We start from the raw sequence: 20,327 nt of genomic DNA, 5'->3' as shown, positions 1-20,327 counted from the left end.
ATTGCTTTGATTTTATGTTTTTGTATATGGTCCATAATATGTAATGTCTTTCGTATATTGTCCTGTGTTTGGCGTTGATGTATGAAACCCGTTTGGTCGTTACATATCAATGTTGGTAGGAACTCTTCTAGCCGTTTGGCCATGATAGATGTGAAAAGTTTATAGTCTAAGAACGGAGATTGGCCTGAAAGATCCACATTCCATTTTTATCTTTGCCTTCTTTTGGTATAACTGAGATAATTGCCTCCTTCCAGCTGGGGGGCATTTGTGCCTTTTTCAAAACCCAATTCAATGTAGGCAGTAAAACAGGTATCAATTCCTTTTTAAATTCTTTATACCACTCTGCCGTGTAACCATCTGGTCCTGGTGATTTACTTAATTTAAGCCTATTAATTGCAGCTTTTAATTCTTCTTCAGTTATGTTCATTATCATTGCTTGATTTTGTTCTTCATCTAAAGTGGGTAAGTCTAGAGGGTTCAGGAAGCTATCAATCTGAGCTTCAGTCCCGCCAGGGGCTTCCGAGTATAGGGTTTTATAGAATCTTTCAAAGGCTTCCTGTATTTCATTTAATTTATTTTTTATCACTTTTGTACTTGGGTCCTTAATTTTATAAATTGTATTTTCCGCTGTCTTTTTTTTCAATTTCCACACCAATATTTTGGTAGATTTAATGCCACTTTCATAGTGTCTCTGTTTCAAAAACATTAAATCTTTCTTGATTTCTTGTGTGGCTAGATTGTTAATTTCATTCCTAATGTTTTTGATTTCCCTTAATATATCCTGTGCTAAGTCCCTTTTATGTCTTCTTTCTAGTTCCTTTAGTCTCTTATTCAACTCCTCTAGTTTTCTATTCTTATCTTTTTTCCTAAATGAAGTTATTGCTATAATTTTCCCTCTTAGTACCGCCTTCAAAGTATCCCATAGTATGGGAGGTGGTACTTCTCCAGTATCATTGAACTCTAAGAAGAGACTAATTTCTGATTTAATTTGTGCCTTAAAAGGCGAATCATTCAATAGACTTGAGTTCAATTTCCATGTATTATTTTTTAACCGTAGGTTAAAATCAATGGATAAGTATATTGGTGCATGGTCACTTATATCTATCGTCCCAATTCCACAAGTATGTATTTTATCCTTATCTTTACCAAATGTTATAAAATAATCTATCCTTGTATAAAGAGAGTGTGGAGCAGAGTAGTAAGTATAGTCCCTTCTATTAGGAAAAAGGTCTCGCCATATGTCAATTAATCCTACCTCCTCAAAAAGTGCATTCACTTTGATATATGGTGATTTCCTATCATACGTTTTCCTGCTAGACGAGTCTAATTTTGGCTGTAGGTGTATATTTAAATCCCCTCCACAAATTAAAAGGCCTTCTGTTTCTGTTACCATAATATTAATGATCCTTTGGAAGAAACTAATATCACTCTCTGGCGGAGCATAAACATTTAAAAGGGTGATCAAATTCCCATCTATTTTTCCTTTTACTAGAATAAATCTACCCTCTTTATCACCCATTTCAGATACTTTTTCAAAGTTTAATTTACTTGAAATAAGGATTGCAACTCCTCCTATGTCCTGATTTGTATGAAGAAAAAAACAAATTAGTAAAACCCATTCTCTTTAATTTTACGTGCTCTTTATCTGTCAAGTGGGTATCCTGTAAGTAGACTATATGGGCTTGTTCTGCTTTCACTTTAGTTAAGATTTTAGTACGTTTAATTGGATTTAACAGCCCATTAACATTGAAAGATAGAAATTTTACTTTATCACTAGCCATATGTAATCAACGTATGTCCATGGAACAAATAAAATGAAACTTATCAGATCTACTCCCTAAACAAACAAAGATATCAAACATAGGTAACAAGTAGAAAAAAAAACTGTGGTTCCAAGGCTGGGGTCTCTAATAAGTGACCCTGGGTAGAGCTAGAAAAAGCGTCTAGCTGTGAGGGAAAGCCTCTCCCATATATGGGCTGAGGGCCCCCGCCATGGCACTTGAGGCGAAAGAAAACAAAGTCGTTGTTCATTACACAGAAAGTGTGTCTTTATGCATCCCTCGCTTATATCTATATAATCTCATCCAATTGGGGTAGAGATATACACACAAACATCTTGAAATATATATAACACCGGGTATTTTTACCTCCTTTTAAAGCCCGACAGTACTTATAACTCCTCTGATGAGGGTATGATCTGTCTTCTGAAGGTTCGCAGTCTCGCCCTGATATCTTTCTCTCGCTTGTCGTCTGTCCCTCGCTGAGTTGATCCTCTCGTTGTTTCCCAGGCGGTACAGGACAGCTGCTCGACCAGACTCTCCTTCGATGTAGTCACATTAACTGGAAGCCCTCTGTCCTTCATGTCTGTGGTCGCCTCCTCCGCCGTCTGATACAGACATGTTCCATCCTCATAAAACACTCGTAGTTTTGCCAGGAACGGAGTATGGAAGCGGATATTTTTCTGCTTTAACACCCGCTTCACCTCTACGTACTCCTTTCTCTTCTGCAGTACTACTGGAGGGTAATCATGGTCAAAGAATATTAATTTCCCATTCAGAAAAACTTTCTTCTTTTCCCAAGCTCTACGTAGGATCTCTTCTTTAACCCTATAGCGGAGAAATTTGACTATTATTGATCGCGTTTTATCTTGCCTGTCTCCGGCGGGTCTTGATGCCAGCGCCCGGTGTGCTCTCTCGATGCCAAACTCCACGGTAGGGTTTATCTCCAGAGTGTCCCGCAGTAGTTTTTCCACATGTCCATCATAGACGAGCCCTCGGCTCCTCCCGGAACATTATATACAGTGGGGCAAAAAAGTATTTAGTCAGCCACCGATTGTGCAAGTTCCCCCACCTAAAATGATGACAGAGGTCAGTAATTTGCACCAGAGGTACACTTCAACTGTGAGAGACAGAATGTGAAAAAAAAATCCATGAATCCACATGGTAGGATTTGTAAGGAATTTATTCGTAAATTAGGGTGGAAAATAAGTATTTGGTCAATAACAAAAATACAACTCAATACTTTGTAACATAACCTTTGTTGGCAATAACAGAGGTCAAACGTTTACTATAGGTCTTTACCAGGTTTGCACACACAGTAGCTGGTATTTTGGCCCATTCCTCCATGCAGATCTTCTCGAGAGCAGTGATGTTTTGGGGCTGTCGCCGAGCAACACAGACTTTCAACTCCCACCACAGATTTTCTATGGGGTTGAGGTCTGGAGACTGGCTAGGCCACTCCAGGACTTTCAAATGCTTCTTACGGAGCCACTCCTTTGTTGCCCGGGCGCTGTGTTTTGGATCATTGTCATGTTGGAAGACCCAGCCTCGTTTCATCTTCAAAGTTCTCACTGATGGAAGGAGGTTTTGGCTCAAAATCTCACGATACATGGCCCCATTCATTCTGTCCTTAACACGGATCAGTCGTCCTGTCCCCTTGGCAGAAAAACAGCCCCATAGCATGATGTTTCCACCCCCATGCTTCACAGTAGGTATGGTGTTCTTGGGATGCAACTCAGTATTCTTCTTCCTCCAAACACGACGAGTTGAGTTTATACCAAAAAGTTCTACTTTGGTTTCATCTGACCACATGACATTCTCCCAATCCTCTGCTGTATCATCCATGTGCTCTCTGGCAAACTTCAGACGGGCCTGGACATGCACTGGCTTCAGCAGCGGAACACGTCTGGCACTGCGGGATTTGATTCCCTGCCGTTGTAGTGTGTTACTGATGGTGACCTTTGTTACTTTGGTCCCAGCTCTCTGCAGGTCATTCACCAGGTCCCGTGTGGTTCTGGGATCTTTGCTCACCGTTCTCATGATCATTTTGACCCCACGGGATGAGATCTTGCGTGGAGCCCCAGATCGAGGGAGATTATCAGTGGTCTTGTATGTCTTCCATTTTCTGATGATTGCTCCCACAGTTGATTTTTTCACACCAAGCTGCTTGCCTATTGTAGATTCACTCTTCCCAGTCTGGTGCAGGTCTACAATACTTTTCCTGGTGTCCTTCGAAAGCTCTTTGGTCTTGGCCATGGCGGAGTTTGGAGTCTGACTGTTTGAGGCTGTGGACAGGTGTCTTTTATACAGATGATGAGTTCAAACAGGTGCCATTCATACAGGTAACGAGTGGGGGACAGAAAAGCTTCTTACAGAAGACGTTACAGGTCTGTGAGAGCCAGAGATTTTCCTTGTTTGAGGTGACCAAATACTTATTTTCCACCCTAATTTACGAATAAATTCTTTACAAATCCTACCATGTGAATTCATGGATTTTTTTTTTCACATTCTGTCTCTCACAGTTGAAGTGTACCTCTGGTGCAAATTACTGACCTCTGTCATCATTTTAAGTGGGGGAACTTGCACAATCGGTGGCTGACTAAATACTTTTTTGCCCCACTGTATCCTTAAATTTTCTCGTCGGGATCTTCCTTCATAGTTGTTAAGGTTCAAAATATTGGGGATGGACACCAGAGGAAAAACCCACAATAACAACACTGGTCCGGTCGGGTTGAGTCAAACGATGATTTAATGATCACACACGTGGGAGATGGACACTGTATGCAGACAGTCTCAGATCTCGTCTCAAAAAACACATCACCATAGTTTTATGAAATCAGGGTATTAGAACGCCCCTTCATGCGTAGTGACAGGTGTAATACAATCAATGTTGACAATTTTATTTAACACAAAGAATAACATTGTCTCCTTCCCGAGGGCAGACGCTGACTGCCCCCGTCTCCTGGAACCGTCTGTACCCTGCTAAGACACAACATGGCAGCTACAAGGACTCTTTCATTTGTTAAGACCATCAGTGTGTATTGCTCTAAATCAAGTATATAATATTAAATGAATATTGCTGGATCAGCTACTTCTACTTAAAACATATTAAAACATGACTAAGCACAAAATCACCAAGAATAACATCTTATAAGTGCTGTGTAAGCGCGTGCGGCCTTCCAAGCTCAAAGCCTTTGCCCTCCATAGATCAGCCAGACTCGCGCTGGCTGTAGCTTTAACCTTTAATTAACTTGAGCACAACTCTAAAATAAGCAACAAACTGCAATGTGTATGGAATGATCAGGGTTACATCTGCAATGGAAAATCATGTTATTATTCTGGTACCTGCAAGGAAAAAGATCAAACTGAAATTATAGCCATCACTGTAAATGCAAAAGATAATGTAAGGTCAAAAACTTCAATTTATGCTTAATGCAAAGCTGGTTATATACTTCTAATGAACTAATAATGCCATATTAAAATATTAAATGATAATGAGAAAAACATCCCCTCCTTATTTTACAATTCCCTCTGTTGACCTCTGGAGAATCCAGAGGTCACAAACAGTTGTGTCCCTCCTTGGCCTACACATTCAGTTCTACATGCATCATTGGCATCATGGACATTGGAGTAATGACTCCAGGGTCCACTGCCCTCACAGACATACTTTTGAACATTCTTCTGGCACAAGGGATGAGACAACAACAAATAACCATAATACCCACCACAACAGACAAAGAAAACATGACCGAAGCGATAACCCCCTTCCACCGTCCGAACACTGAGGTCAGCCAGCCTTCTAACGGATTACCAACACCTGAGTGATCATGCATAGTTTCAGAAAGGCTCTTTAGGCCCTCCAGAGCCTTGGTTACCGACCCATCTGGAGCAGTATTGTTTGGAATAAAGGTGCAACACTGATCGGCAAACATAGAACACACGCCCCCTTTTTCCGCTAACAACATGTCAAGGGCCATTCTATTCTGCACTCCCATTAACGAGGTCGGACCCACCTGCTCCGCCAACCCCTCCATGCCGTCTCTGGTCAGGTTAGAGAGCCTCAGCACATTGTAATGAACATAATTAATCCTATCTACATTCTTGTTTGGGGTCACTGGAAAGAAAGCAGAAATTATTGGAATATTTTCAAACCCGGCTGCTATTTGGTCAACAAGTTTAAATTCATTTGGAACCCCCCTGGGCACTCCAATGGAGTCGATCCAGGTGGGGGAATTCATTCTAGGGTCATAAACATTTATGTCATGTATTCCTCTCTTCCTCAAAATGTGTCTTTTGCGCCTGGCTGCCAAAGTGCGCGTATTGTGTGAGGGAATTGATTTTACCTTATTTCCGATTAGCATAAGTGGCGCTCCTAGTCTCACCATCGCGCACGTCCCCACGCTCCCAAGAGGAACACGAACCAGTAGAGTCCTGTGCCCGCAATAGTAATACAGCCCGCTCCTAGCCCAAGTCCCAATTAGGGTGGCTGCATCACTCACATTGTTGGTGGTCCTCCCAATCTGGGTGACCGAACACCAACTGGGGTCAATTTCCCCCAACCGATATTTAACTTTATCTGTGGAAAACTTAAAGCACGTATAATTATCTTTCCGGGGCATAAACGGCCCTACTTGCGTGAGCTTGCCAATAGGGGGAAATAGACTGGACAACACAGTGCAGTTCCCCGTATTCACAGCTCCTCCTCTGATTTTTTCACACCAAGCTGCTTGCCTATTGTAGATTCACTCTTCCCAGTCTGGTGCAGGTCTACAATACTTTTCCTGGTGTCCTTCGAAAGCTCTTTGGTCTTGGCCATGGCGGAGTTTGGAGTCTGACTGTTTGAGGCTGTGGACAGGTGTCTTTTATACAGATGATGAGTTCAAACAGGTGCCATTCATACAGGTAACGAGTGGGGGACAGAAAAGCTTCTTACAGAAGACGTTACAGGTCTGTGAGAGCCAGAGATTTTCCTTGTTTGAGGTGACCAAATACTTATTTTCCACCCTAATTTACGAATAAATTCTTTACAAATCCTACCATGTGAATTCATGGATTTTTTTTTTCACATTCTGTCTCTCACAGTTGAAGTGTACCTCTGGTGCAAATTACTGACCTCTGTCATCATTTTAAGTGGGGGAACTTGCACAATCGGTGGCTGACTAAATACTTTTTTGCCCCACTGTATCCTTAAATTTTCTCGTCGGGATCTTCCTTCATAGTCAAGTAACTTATTTTCTTGTTGATCCATGACTTTTATCATCTTATTCAGCGTCTGTTCCAAATTTTGAACACGGTCTTCCACTTTTTCAATTCGTACCTCTGCCTCCGTTATTTTTTGATTAACGCTGATAATCTCTGATTTAATACCAGTTAATTGTTCTTTTATGTCTTTTCGGAAGTCCCGAATCTCCTCCAAGATTTTTGTCAAACTTACGTCGGCACTTGAGGGAGCTGGGTTAGCATTAGCTTCGCCTTCTTGTCCCTTCGTAAGAGAGCTGCTCCTTGAATTTTCTGCATCTGCAGTTTCTGCGGCGGTGGTTTCTTTGTTTGCACGCGTCTTCCCCATTCTTGCCCCTCTCATCTGTTCGAGTATTATTTGTAGGTCTAGTATTTGATGGTCTGAAGGGACGAAATAACTATTTTCACGAGGGAGCTATTACTTTAGGCCGCCATTCAGGATGGTGACGTCACCGGAACTCAAGCCAACTTCGAGAAATAAAATCCCTGTCTCTAATTCTTGATGATTTCTTCACAGCGTGGACCAGCAGACCTCAGGAGCTCCTAAAGGCCGGTCTGCCCACGATCATCAAACACACCTGGACTCCATATTTATGGTCTGTACATGCACAACAGTTATTCTGGCATCTATACGGTTCAGTCATTTCTATGCTGCACTTGTAGTCCAGCACATTGTTAGTGTTTACAACATGAATCTGATTGGCTTGATGATTTCAGTTTGATTGGATATTCACAGAGTATTGTGTTCTAGCTGCTGGAGGACAACATCATCGCTTTTGTGAAGAGTGAGCTGAAAAAGATACAGAAGGTTCTGAGTCCAGATTACCCACAATGCTTAGAGAATCAAAGAGAGGTTGATGAGTTGTTGGAGGGTGAGGATGAAGAGGAGAGGAAGAGAAGTAGAGAAGCATTTCTGAAGATCACACTGCACTTCCTGAGGAGAATGAAGAAGGAGAGGCTCGCTGACTGTTTGCAGTGCAGTAAGAATATTTCTCTAAAGGCTTAAACAGAGACTTGCTCAGCATAAATAATTTATAACTAGTTTATGCTACCTTTGCTAGATTTCCACCAAATGCTGTACATATTTGATCAGTTACTATGGACCTGTGCTTTGTCTGCTTTCTGTTTCTGACCGTCTCTGGCTTTGGGCTCCCTCCTCCCAGCATCAAGCTTCGCTTTTGGCTGGTTTTAGCCTAAGTAGATTCGATTTTCAAATGTACCTCACCATCCAAGCAAGCTAATAACACCAACAGACTTCTTTAAAGTAGAATTACGTTTTTTTTTTTTTTGTTTTTTTTTTTACAAATGGTACATTGGCACCATTTGTAAAAAATAAAATGGTGCCAATGTACTTAAATGAAGTCACATGCTTCATTTATGCCAAGCTTTTGGTTTTTTTGTAATGAAAGGCTGATTTTATTTGCACTTCAACAAGAATCAAAATGACAATTATTCTGCGTCAGCCAAGAGTAAAAAACTTTTGTGTGCCAGTATTATGATGTAAATTCTCTTTAAGTACAGGGTGTTCTTTGTTCTTTCAGAATCTCCTTCCATGTGCCAACAGAATCTCAAATCTACTCTGAAAAAGAAGTTCCAGTGTGTGTTTGAGGGGATCGCTAAAGCAGGAAATCCAACCCTTTTGAATCAGATCTACACAGAGCTCTACATCACAGAGGGGGGGACTGCAGAGGTCAATGAAGAACATGAGGTCAGACAGATTGAAAAAAATTCCAGAAATCCAGACAGACCAGAAGCAACAATTAGACAAGAAGATATTTTTAAAGGCTTGCCTGGAAAAGAGGAACCAAAAATAGTGCTGACAAAAGGAGTGGCTGGCATTGGGAAAACAGTGTTAACACAGAAGTTCATTCTGGACTGGGCTGAAGGCAAAGCCAACCAGGACATCCAGTTCATATTTCCATTCACTTTTAGAGAGCTGAATGTGCTGAAAGAGGAAAAGTTCAGCTTGGTGGAACTTGTTCATCACTTCTTTACTGAAACCAAAGAAGCAGGAATCTGCAGGTTTGAAGACTTCCAGGTTGTGTTCATCTTTGATGGTCTGGATGAGTGTCGACTTCCTCTGGACTTCCACAACACTGAGCTCATAACTGACCCTAGAAAGTCCACCTCAGTGGAAGTGCTGCTGACAAACCTTATAAGAGGGAAACTGCTTCCTTCTGTTCACCTCTGGATAACCACACGACCTGCAGCAGCCAATCAGATTCCTTCTGACTGTGTTAACATTCTGACAGAGGTCAGAGGGTTCACTGACCCTCAGAAGGAACAGTACTTCAAGAAGAGGTTCTCAGATGACAAGCTATCTGATAAAGTTCTCTCACATATGAAGACATCACGAAGTATTCACATCATGTGCCACATCCCAGTCTTCTGCTGGATCACTGCTACAGTTCTGGAGGATGTGCTAAAAACCAGAGAGGGAGGAGAGCTTCCCAAGAACTTGACTGAGATGTACATTCACTTCCTGGTGGTTCAGACAAAACTGAGCAACATTAAGTATAATCAATATAGTAAATTTGAACCAGATAAACACTGGAGTCCAGAGAGCAGGAAGATGATTGAGTCTCTGGGAAAACTGGCTTTTAATGAGCTGCAGAAAGACAACCTGATCTTCTATGAATCAGACCTGACAGAGTGTGGCATTGATATTAAAGAAGCCTCAGTGTACTCAGGAGTGTTCACACAGCTCTTTAGAGAGGAGAGAGGACTGTACCAAGACAAGGTGTTCTGCTTCATCCATCTGAGTGTTCAGGAGTTTCTGGCTGCTCTTCATGTCCATCTGACCTTTATTAAGTCTGGTATCAATCTGATGGAAGAACAACAATCAACTTTCCAAAGAGAAAACCTTTTTTACCAGTGTAGTGTGGATAAGGCTTTAGAGAGTCCAAATGGGCACCTGGACTTGTTTCTTCGATTCCTTTTCGGTCTGTCACTGCAGAGCAATCAGATTCTCCTTCGAGGTCTGCTGACACAACCAGGAAGTGGCTCACCGACCAAAGAGGAAACTGTCCAGTACATCAAGATAAAGATCGAGGAAATCCCTTGTCCAGAGAAAAGCATCAACCTGTTCCACTGTCTGAATGAACTGAATGATCGTTCTCTAGTGGAAGAGATCCAAAAGTCCCTGAGATCAGGAAGTCTCTCCACAGATAAACTATCTTCTGCTCAGTGGTCAGCTCTGGTCTTCATCTTACTGTCATCAGAAGAAGATCTAGATGTGTTTGACCTGAAGAAATACTCTGCTTCTGAGGTTGCACTTCTGAGGCTGCTACCAGTGGTCACGGCCTCTAAGAAAGCTCTGTAAGTGGGTACAGATATTGGTTTGGGTATTTTGGTTCATGTGATAGTTGTTAAAACCAGATTTTTTTTTCTCCTTTTCTTTTAAATATGTGTTTATTTATTCTCCTATGTTTTTCCAGACTGAGTGGCTGTAACCTTACAGAACGAAGTTGTGACGCTCTGTCCACAATTCTCAGCTCTCCATCCTGTAGACTCAGAGAGCTGGACTTGAGTAACAATGACCTGCAGGACAAAGGAGTCAAGGCACTATCCAGAGGTCTGGAAAGTCCACATTGCGCCCTGGAAACTCTTAGGTCAGTTCAATATCTTCTGTTTTACTGAGTTGCTTTAAAAATGAACATTTATGTATTTACTTTTTTTCATTGTCATTGCACCTCATATTTGTTTTCCAAAATCTCAATTTAAGAAAATGTACTTGGCATTATGACATCCATCCATCCATCCATTCGCTTCCGCTTATCCTTTTCAGGGTCGCGGGGGGCGCTGAAGCCTATCCCAGCTGTCATTATGACATTTAAAAAAAAAACAAGAAAAAGAAAAAGAAACAAAAAAGTGTGTGTGTATTTCTCTTTATTGTACAGCTGGGTGACGATTGTTTGATCAGAGAAGGTAATTTGGGGTTTAGTGTCAAAGGTGACTAGGTCACCCAGTATTTGTCCACAGTGATTCTGGAGCATCTGAAAGTCTGCTAGTGATGGGAAATGCTCTTTTCAGTTTGAATACACTGTTTGGGTTTGTCCATCAGCAGATTCAGAGGTAAGCCAAATGGGTGTGGATAATATGTAATATAATATAGAATAACCTCAATCTGCAACAGTTGCTGCACAGACAATGGAGCTCTTTCTCTAAGATTCACAGATTGCAGTATTGTTTCATTTTTGTATTATTTAAATTTTATTTTATTTCACTTTGCAGCTTGTTCTTTTCACTCTATAAGTTTTTCCCTTACTGGGCTATTTTAAATCGCTTTTATTTAATTGTGTTATTCTACTTCATTTATGGCCTTTTTAAATAGATTTTGTTTAACGCATTGGCTCCTGTGACACCCTTTTCCAACTCCCTGGATAAAAGAAGTATAATATATCTTATCTCATAAAATTTAATATATCCTAGTTAATGGTAGTTTTGCGTTTGCAGGTTGACAGGCTGCATGATCACGCATGAAGGGTGTATTGCTCTGGCCTCAGCTCTGAACTCCAACCCCTCCTCCCATCTGAGAGAGGTCGACCTGTCCTACAATCACCCTGGAGACACAGGAGTGAAACTTTTGGCTGCTGAGTTGAATGATCCACACTGGAGAATAGAAAATCTCAGGTCAGCAATCACCCTGATTAAAAACATGAAAAAGTCCTCCTCCGCATCTACATGCAAACTTAACTAGGATTAGGATTTTCAGTAGTTCTGTGATATGCAAAGATTTCTTTTGCAGACTATTTGCTCTTAGTTGTGTTTACCAAAGGGATACTTCACAAATATTACAACAATCTTTCTATATTTGGTGTTTTGCTTTATTTAACTTTATCTGCATCTTAGTGTTTAGAAGTATTTGCAACGTAACAAAGGAAGATAATAATTTCTCCTCCCATATCTTGCAGAGCTGACCCAGTTGGAATCGATTGGTTAAAATCAAGTCTGAGGAAGTGTAAGTGCTTTTTTTGTTTTTTCTAATGTACTATGTTTATACTTCCCCTGTTGAGCTCTTTCCCCCACTTTCAATGAGTCATAGTTTTTCTTTTGAATTACTTTCTCTTATTCATCATGATATAGCATTTTGTGCATTCTTGCATAGTAAATGTTACTGTATAATGGTAAATGGCCTGTATTTGTATAGCGCTTTACTAGTCCCAATCAGACGAGGCTGCTGGACACTGGTGCCAGGGGGCCCTCTGACCACCACCAGTAGGCAATGGGTGAAGTGTTTTGCCCAAGGACACAACGACCGAGACTGTCTGACCCAGGGCTCAAACCGGCAACCTTCCGATCACAAGGCGAACTCCCAGCTCTTGAGCCACGATCGCCCCTCTGCTTTAATGCAACATTAAAACAAACATTTTATATATTGTATTATTTGTGCTTCATCAACCACATCAGGGCTGAATGTTAAGTCCCGTTCTTTTAATTCATACATGGAGGGGATGGATCGCAAACCTTTTTAATTTAGAGTTTTGATCTTGAACGTCTTGATTCTTTTCAAACCATTTGCAGTTTTCGGTACTGCATATGTTGAGCTTGTTTCCCTTAAGTATTTTCTCATGTCATATCAAATATGAGTCCACCGACATGTCCTCAAACGTCCCCAGTGGCAGGCTACAACACACTGGAGGAGGTAGTTTTACCCCAGATGGAAACATCACTTACTAAAAAAATAGACTTAGCCAAAAATCAACTTAATGCAGTTTAAATATAGATATACATGAAAAACAGGAAACTTTAGACAATATTAACCAAAGATTTTTATGCTCTTTTTGGTAGATTTCTGTGAATTCACGCTGGACCCAAACACAGCTCACAAATTCCTCAAATTATCCGAAAGCAACAAAAAAGTGACAGACCTGAGAAAGGAGCACCCGTATCCTGACCACCCAGAGAGATTTGATTACTGGCCTCAGGTGCTGTGTGAAAATGGTGTGACTGGTCGCTGTTACTGGGAGGTCGAGTGGGTTGGAAAGGTTTATATTGCAGTAAGCTACAGAGGGATCGGAAGGAACGGAGACATTGATGCCTCAAAATTTGGAGGCAATGAGCAGTCCTGGTGTCTGACCTGCACTGATGGAGGGTATAGCGCCTGGCACAACAACAGCGGGACTCCCATTACAGTAACGTCATTATCTAATGTTTCTCACAGAGTAGCAGTGTATGTGGACTGTCCTGCTGGCACTCTGTCCTTCTACAGAGTCTCCTCTGACACTCTGATCCACCTCCACACCTTCAACACCACTTTCACTGAAACTCTTTATCCTGGGTTTGGTTATGGGGTGAAGTTGAACTCATCAGCCTTTCTGTGCACACTGTAGACCAGAAGCATGGACAGAAAACTCACTGGTTCCATTAATACTGTTTAACCTTAAAACTGATGAAGATTGTGAAATATGATTTTGGAATGAAAACTGACAGAACCAAGTTTGAACAAAAACCCAGAGTGAGATGAGTGTCACTGAACTTTTCATTTCACTTTTATTTATATAGTGCCAAATCACAACAACAGCTGCCTATATTATATATTTATATTGTAATGTAAAGACATTATAATAATAAGGGTCTTTTAGACTTTAAAATCTTGGAAAAGGTCAACTTTCAAACCAGGTACTGTACACTGCTCTGTTTATGTTTGTTGTGTTTACCTTCATTTTGTATTTATTTTAATTTAATTAGTTTTAATGCTGTAAGAAAATAATTTCACAATTCTGGGCTAAAGACTATTTTGTCTTTATGAAATTTGTTTATACACTGTTAATACATATAGTTTTATTTGTCTCTCATCTTGTTTGTTTGTTTATTATACTGCCTTTTTTTATTTTGCAGTAGTAATGGTAACAGTAGTAGATGATAGTAGTAGCATAACAGTGCCTAATGTTTGGGTTAAGTAACAGTAGCATCTGTAATGGAATATAAAGAGATTTAAATCTATAGGCTACAGCAAAAGTGTTTTTGTTGATGTTTTTAAACAGTTCACCAGAACATGTGGTCTTCATGTTTGAAACTCTGTATGTTAATGAACATACTGATGCTGTGTAATGTAGGTAAACAAGGGTTTTGCTCTTTTTTTTCTGTGTGAGGCTACAGGTTCTTCTTAAAATCTGCCACAGTCGTATTAACAGTTGCATTTCAATATGGTCTGCATAGCTCTGATGGGGGGGGGGTGAACTATATGAAAATCACTCTGTGTGCACTGCTGAGAAAAGAATCCCTTTTGTGAAGAGTTGCAGGACAGAGACAAAGTTTTAGCACTACACTCACATCTTTGAGTCGTACACCCATCCCATTTATATTTTTCTGACCTTTCCCCCTGAATCCAGGTAAACACTCAAACCATCACAAATCCCAGTGTTAAATTTACTGCATGCCACAAATATTATTATTAATGTAAAATGTGAAATACATTATAGGTCTGCCATAAAAAGACTTGCTGTGACCATGCCTCTCAGTCACAAAAATGACACTACACCACTTGAAAATTCCAGCCGTAGTTTTTTAATGCCTGAACATGTTTGTTTCTCTGGTGCGGACTGTTAGTAAATCGAGCCGCTGTCTGTTAAAGTGAGCTGATGGATTTCCAGCGTTAAAATCTTTTTGCTCAAACCAGAGGAATCGTCCCATAATGACCACAAGTACAGTCCCACAGCTCTGCAACACCACAAATGGCGCATTACTGTTTCATCATCAGAGGAACTCTCTCTCAGTTATCTGTTTAAAATACGATGAACGTTCACTGAAGCTCTAGTAAAACTAATATCAACTGTGAACGAGTTTGACATAAATTGGGGAGTTGTCGCTCTCTGCTGGTAAAACTTTGAACTACATTCTGATATAAATGACTGGCTTTCATTAAATATGTAGGACATTCTGCATTTATTTTGCTCCCTGTGAAGCTTTGCTGCTCCCCAAAAACCCAACTTCAGTTCAGAACTTAATCAAGGATGCAGCTCACACAAAACAACAGTAAACTGTCAGACTTCAAAAAATAAATGTTTTAAGCATTGAAGAAACTAAGAGCTTAATCCTTCAAGTTAAAAAAAAATAGGCCTGTGTGTTTGACGTTTAAGTGACAAAAAATTACACCGTAAGACAAACATTGATATATGCGTCAATTTCTCTCCCCAAAAAGATTAAAACTATAAAGTGATCAGATGTTGATTTTGTCGATTCTGATTGGCCTTAAACGCATCTCTGAGTGTTTCCTTCCTCATTGAAGTTTCATTTCACTTTCCTGTATTTCGTATCAGATGATCGTTTCCATATGAAGCTCCGTGTGAAGGTGAGTGAGGCGGTCTGTAATGTTTTCCTGGATCACATCAGCTGTGCGCTGTTTAGTTCCAGCACAACTCTGCCGCTCATAGCTCACAGTGAATGAAGGAGGCCAGCAGGTAAATGTGTCAGCCACAATTTTATCTGTGTGCGCTTCTTTGTATGTGAGCCAAGGAACTTACCTACTTATTAACTATATTTGAATTCCTATTTAAATATTTTCACTGTGAGGATTTGTCTTTTATTTTGAAACTGGCTTTACAAATTTGATCTTCTCCTGGACCTGAAAGTTAACTCAATATTTTTTCTTCACTGCTCTCTTCGAGTAACTTTGAATACTTCTTTTTTTCTGCTTGAGATATTCCCACTGCTACAGTTACTTCAACTCAAAGTACACCTTCCATAATTCAATGATTAAACTATAGACAGGAGCTGCTCCAAATGAACAGTATTTTTACTTTTACTACATTTGTCTGAGAACACTTGTTAAGATGAGAGCAATGCTTTCATTTTGGTGTCTTCCACCACACCTACCTTTAAGGGTTTTTTTTCCTAATTATTAAGAGCTCAACATTTCTGTTTATTGGAGAAATGATATAATCATGTATAGTTGACATTTCATTTGTGTATTTCTACTGATTTCTTCCTAGAACAGAGTGAACATGTAACTGCTCAAAAAATGAACACTTTGAAAACACATCAGATGTCAGTGGGGAAAAAGGACACAGTGGATATTTGTACTGATATTAAATGGGTAATGTGGTCGGAATGAAAAGAGGCCATGTCGTTTGATGGGAATGAAAATAATAAACATAATGAATTCAAAGATGCTCAGAAAACCAAAGTGAAAAATTTTCTGAGTCCATTTTGATGAAATTTAATGGCACCAACCCAAAATGGTATTCAGTCGTCTGTATGGACGTCATGTGCTTGTATGCAAGCCTGACAATGTCTGGGTGTGTTCCTGACAAGAGGGTGGAGGGTGTACAGAGGGATCTTATCACAGATCTGGAGAAGGGCATCACTGACTTTCTCAGCAGTCTGAGGGAAAAACGTGGTGGCATCATATGGACTCAAACATAATGTCCCAGAGTTGTTCTGTTGGATTTAGGTTAGGCAAGCTTGGGGGCCAGTCAGTGCTGTCAGTTCCTTCATCCTGCAGGAACTGCCTGCATACTCTCGCCACATTTTTCATCAGGAGGTACCCAGGACCCTCTCCACCACTGTCAGGTAGGACATGGGTCTGGGGATTTCATCCTGATACCTAATGGCAGTCAGGGTGTAGTTGCCCAGCCTGTAGAAGTCTGTGTATCCCTCCATCAATTTGTGTCCTCAGACCATCACTGACCCAACACTAAACCGGACATGCTGACATGTTACAGGCAGCATGACGTTCTCCACTGCTTTTTTAGAGCCTTTCACAGCTGTCACACATGCTCAGGGTAACCCTGCTCTCATCTGTAAAAAACACAGGGTGCCAGTGGTGGACCTGCTAATTCTAGTACTCCACAGCAAATGACAATCAGGCTGGTGCTGTGGTGCTGGGGAGTGAGTACGGGGCCCAGTAGAGGATCTCGACCTTCACCACAGGATCTTCGCCTTTGTGAAGTCTGTTTCTAATTGTTCGGTCATTTACACCAGTGGACTCTTGGAGGTTGTTTTGTAAGGCTCTGACAGTGCTCATCCTGTTCCTCCTTGCACAAAAGAACAGATACTGCTGATGGCTCAGGACATTTTATGACCCCGTCCAGCTCTACCAGAGTGACTGTCTCCTGGAATCTCCTTGATGCTCTCGAGACTTTACAGCAAACGTTCTGGTATCACCTCTTGGTGCCAGTAGGGACAATGACCTTAGCCAAAGCAAAACTAATGACAAGACAGACAGAAAAGATGAAGAGGGAAAAATGTTAGTGCCCTCCACCTGTAAAACCATTCCCGCTCCTGCTCTATTAACAGAACGCTTTAATTATTTCTTTGAGTAGTACACATTTATAATGGACTTTATTTGATCCTGCTCCAACATTTTAAAGCTTAATAATAATAATTTGATGATAATGATAATAACTAATAATAATTTGTATGTATTACCATTAAAGGGTCTAGTTTTCTGACTGTCACTGTGTACTCATTGCCCAGCCTGGTGGGTTGTTACTGAGGATTTACACCTGCTACATCTGGCAGTAAAGACTTTTGTTCCATAGGTCAAAAAGAAGTTATTTAATTTTTTATTACATTGAAGCAAAAATATTAAACATATTTAATCTTAATAATATAATGTATATATGTATGTATGTAAGCTTGCATATATCACAGAAGAAACAGCAAAGACTGGGATGAATGCACAAAGCTGACACTGATTTCTCCCGTGTCAGCCTGTTATACTAAAACTCATCCTAGACATGTGACGTCACATGGTAAAAATGCAAACCACATTGCAAAGATGCTGCTGGCAGCAGTTTCCTGTCTTCTCTCTTCTCTTTTTTTCTGACAGATACAAATGCAACCAAAGGAAGTGAAACACGTTGCCATGGTAACATGGAAACTTGTCAGTCACCTCCATATATTTCTGCAAATACTGATGTCATTGGTCTAATGTGTAACAACAAAATGTGTGACTTCCTATCCATATGTTCAGGCAAAAGATAAAAGAATTGTTACTTAATATAAAAACACAATTTAGAGAAACACTTGTGAACCTTAGTTTACCATGATTTATACAATTTTAAACTAAAACTCATACATTGGGTAGATAATGTTGTAATCTTCACTCTATACTGCTGGTCCTTTTATCACCCAGCTAAAAAAACCACTCTGAAGTTACAAACACCCTGATGCTCTGCGCGGAGGGAGATCTTTCAACCTAGAAGCAGATCTGAGGGACAGTCCAGCAGGTCCTTACATTTAGACTTGGTGTTTATTTCTAATGGTCATCTACAATATTCAAAACAACTTTCCTAAATGATGATATATGAATATACATAGCACTATATGTGTGTGAGTGTGCGTGTCTGTGTGTAACACCAATGCTCAGGCACCCTATAAACAGGATGTGTGGGGGTATGATGTACTCTCTGCACCTCAGGCTGAAGGGCAACGAACTACTTCTCTCTTTTCTAGCTGTTCCACACATTTCTAGCACCCTCCAACTGTGGCTTCCTATTTCGTTTTATGTCAGGCAGACCCCCACTGTCAATAAATTCTTCTCTCTCTACAGTTACACACACCCAGGCTTATAGCTAAACCAACCTAAAACACACACATTCACAAATCCTGTCCTATTCGTGTGATCTACAGCTGCACCCTGTCATCTAAACAAACTTGAGCCCATTTTATTCTAATCATTGTTTTCTTGTACTCACAATAATTATAATCATCACATATTCAAACAGTAATATCCACTTCTTCACTTTACCTTAAATACTACTGATCCTCTCTGAATTATGGATCATCCAAATTGTTTTAAAATCCTGTTTAGATGTGTTAAACTGAGTGATTATTAATGAACTGAAGCTTCCAGTTACAGTGACTCAGTGTATTTCAGTGTGTGATTCATGGCGTCGTCTAGTGGACTGATAGTAGAAGTAGAGCAGCTGATGGCAGCTTCCTCTGCCTCACACTGCTGTCTGACTGCATTCAGCTGACACTGAGATGAAGCAGAAAAGAAGCAGCTGATATTTGGACAGCACACATGATGGAAAGGAGGATTTCAGTTGATGTGCACATGAATGATTTGTGTTTCCTCGGAAGGTGAAGGTAGAAAGTGTGTGTGAGCTGACGTCAATTCAGCAGCATGTATCAGTGTGAGGACAGAGAGGAGGGAGCCCCTCCATCTAAAACCACTCTGTGTGGGGAACATGAGAGCCAGACCAAAGCTCAGAGGTGAGATGACCATCTCTAACTGTCCATGACTCTTCTCCATGTCACACCTCAGCACTCACATCACTGCTCCATCATTATTCACAGGAACCAACCTGGAGCTGAACCCAGCTGTTTATCCTTAAAAAGCAGTGATTCAAAGGAAGTTGTGATTAATTTCAGACAAAAAAGTTCCTTTGGTAAAATGTAAGTTGTTATTGGTATTAACTGATTTGAACTTCAAATACACATTTTAAGGTTTTATGTGCAAGGAAACATTTGCGGAATTTAATAACTTTTCTTCTGTCAGGATTCATCAAAGACCAGACGCACGTGGACATGAATATAAAGATGAATCCAGCAATGTCTCCTTTAAGAGCAATAATTCAAGGAAACAGCCTACTGATTTTAAAGATGAACAGGCTAATTCTGTAAAGTAAGCAGAAGCATGTTGACTTTGTTAAGATATAGAAAACAAATAAATTTTGTTAATTTTTGTTTTGCTGCATTTCACCTAGCTTACTTCATAATTTGTGTTTCTCTTCCGAATGACATTTCGGAAGAACCTGTTGGGCATGCCCACTAAAAACACTCAACATCACCCGTTGATTATTGGTGTTAAACTCATGACCTTTTTCTTTCCAAGCTCCTTAGATCCTGTCTGACATTCTTTTGACCTACACAGCACTATTCACATACTTTTCCTTCCTCCTACTTCATTATGTTTCATATCTACACCTTTGAACAACAGTTTGAATCCACCTCCAACGCCCCTGGCCTTGCTGTCCTTCCACAAACAACAACATTTCTATGTCCCTTCTTTCGCTCAACCAATTTGCTTTGTTTACCAATTGTGGCCCACCATTTAAAGCCCATATTGTTACTTTCCTTCTCTCTCACTGGATTTGAATATGCCTTTCCCTTCTCCTCCTTTTTTGCCTTTAGCCAATACTGGCAGTTTCTACTGTCACCCTGTTAATACGCAGAGTTGTTTGTTAACCCAGGTCCTGACCAGTCCGGTATAGAAATCACATTCTTGATGACCACATGTTTGATTTGGCCTAGATTGGGCTTGGGAGTGCCAATTATACTCCTACCTCTTTAAGAGTGTTCTTGACTTTGTTAAGATTCAGTGTTGTTTTCTTTTGATAATGCTTAAGTGGTGATTGAATT

General features: G+C 40.4%; 1 protein-coding gene across 8 annotated transcripts in view; it reads left to right on the top strand.

The window, feature by feature from the left end:
• The window catches only part of LOC146547138 (protein NLRC3-like), a 34,747-nt gene that overhangs the window by 7,707 nt on the left and 6,713 nt on the right, over positions 1 to 20,327 (top strand). Inside the window, exons 5-11 of one of the 8 annotated variants that reach the window (XM_085265862.1) lie at positions 7,534 to 7,612; positions 7,768 to 7,996; positions 8,558 to 10,334; positions 10,454 to 10,627; positions 11,472 to 11,648; positions 11,930 to 11,976; positions 12,807 to 15,263. In XM_085265862.1, the coding sequence (XP_085121988.1) occupies positions 7,534 to 7,612; positions 7,768 to 7,996; positions 8,558 to 10,334; positions 10,454 to 10,627; positions 11,472 to 11,648; positions 11,930 to 11,976; positions 12,807 to 13,348 (3,025 nt within the window). In that variant the 3' untranslated portion in view covers positions 13,349 to 15,263. Of the gene's footprint in view, positions 1 to 4,256; positions 7,613 to 7,752; positions 7,997 to 8,557; positions 10,335 to 10,453; positions 10,628 to 11,471; positions 11,649 to 11,929; positions 11,977 to 12,806; positions 15,419 to 16,772; positions 19,179 to 19,262; positions 19,362 to 19,464; positions 19,591 to 20,327 lie in introns of those variants that run through there. The other 7 variants (XM_085265865.1, XM_085265861.1, XM_085265859.1 and 4 more) reach the window with 7 other exon arrangements.

Source organism: Mchenga conophoros, linkage group LG23 (assembly GCF_057382185.1).
Source record: "Mchenga conophoros isolate Kocher_MC1m ecotype Shallow Benthic linkage group LG23, M_conophoros_male_GT1.1, whole genome shotgun sequence".
In the NCBI taxonomy this organism is placed as follows: domain Eukaryota; kingdom Metazoa; phylum Chordata; class Actinopteri; order Cichliformes; family Cichlidae; genus Mchenga; species Mchenga conophoros.
Note: the sequence above shows the minus strand (reverse complement) of the source record. Positions and strands in the feature narration are given on the sequence as shown.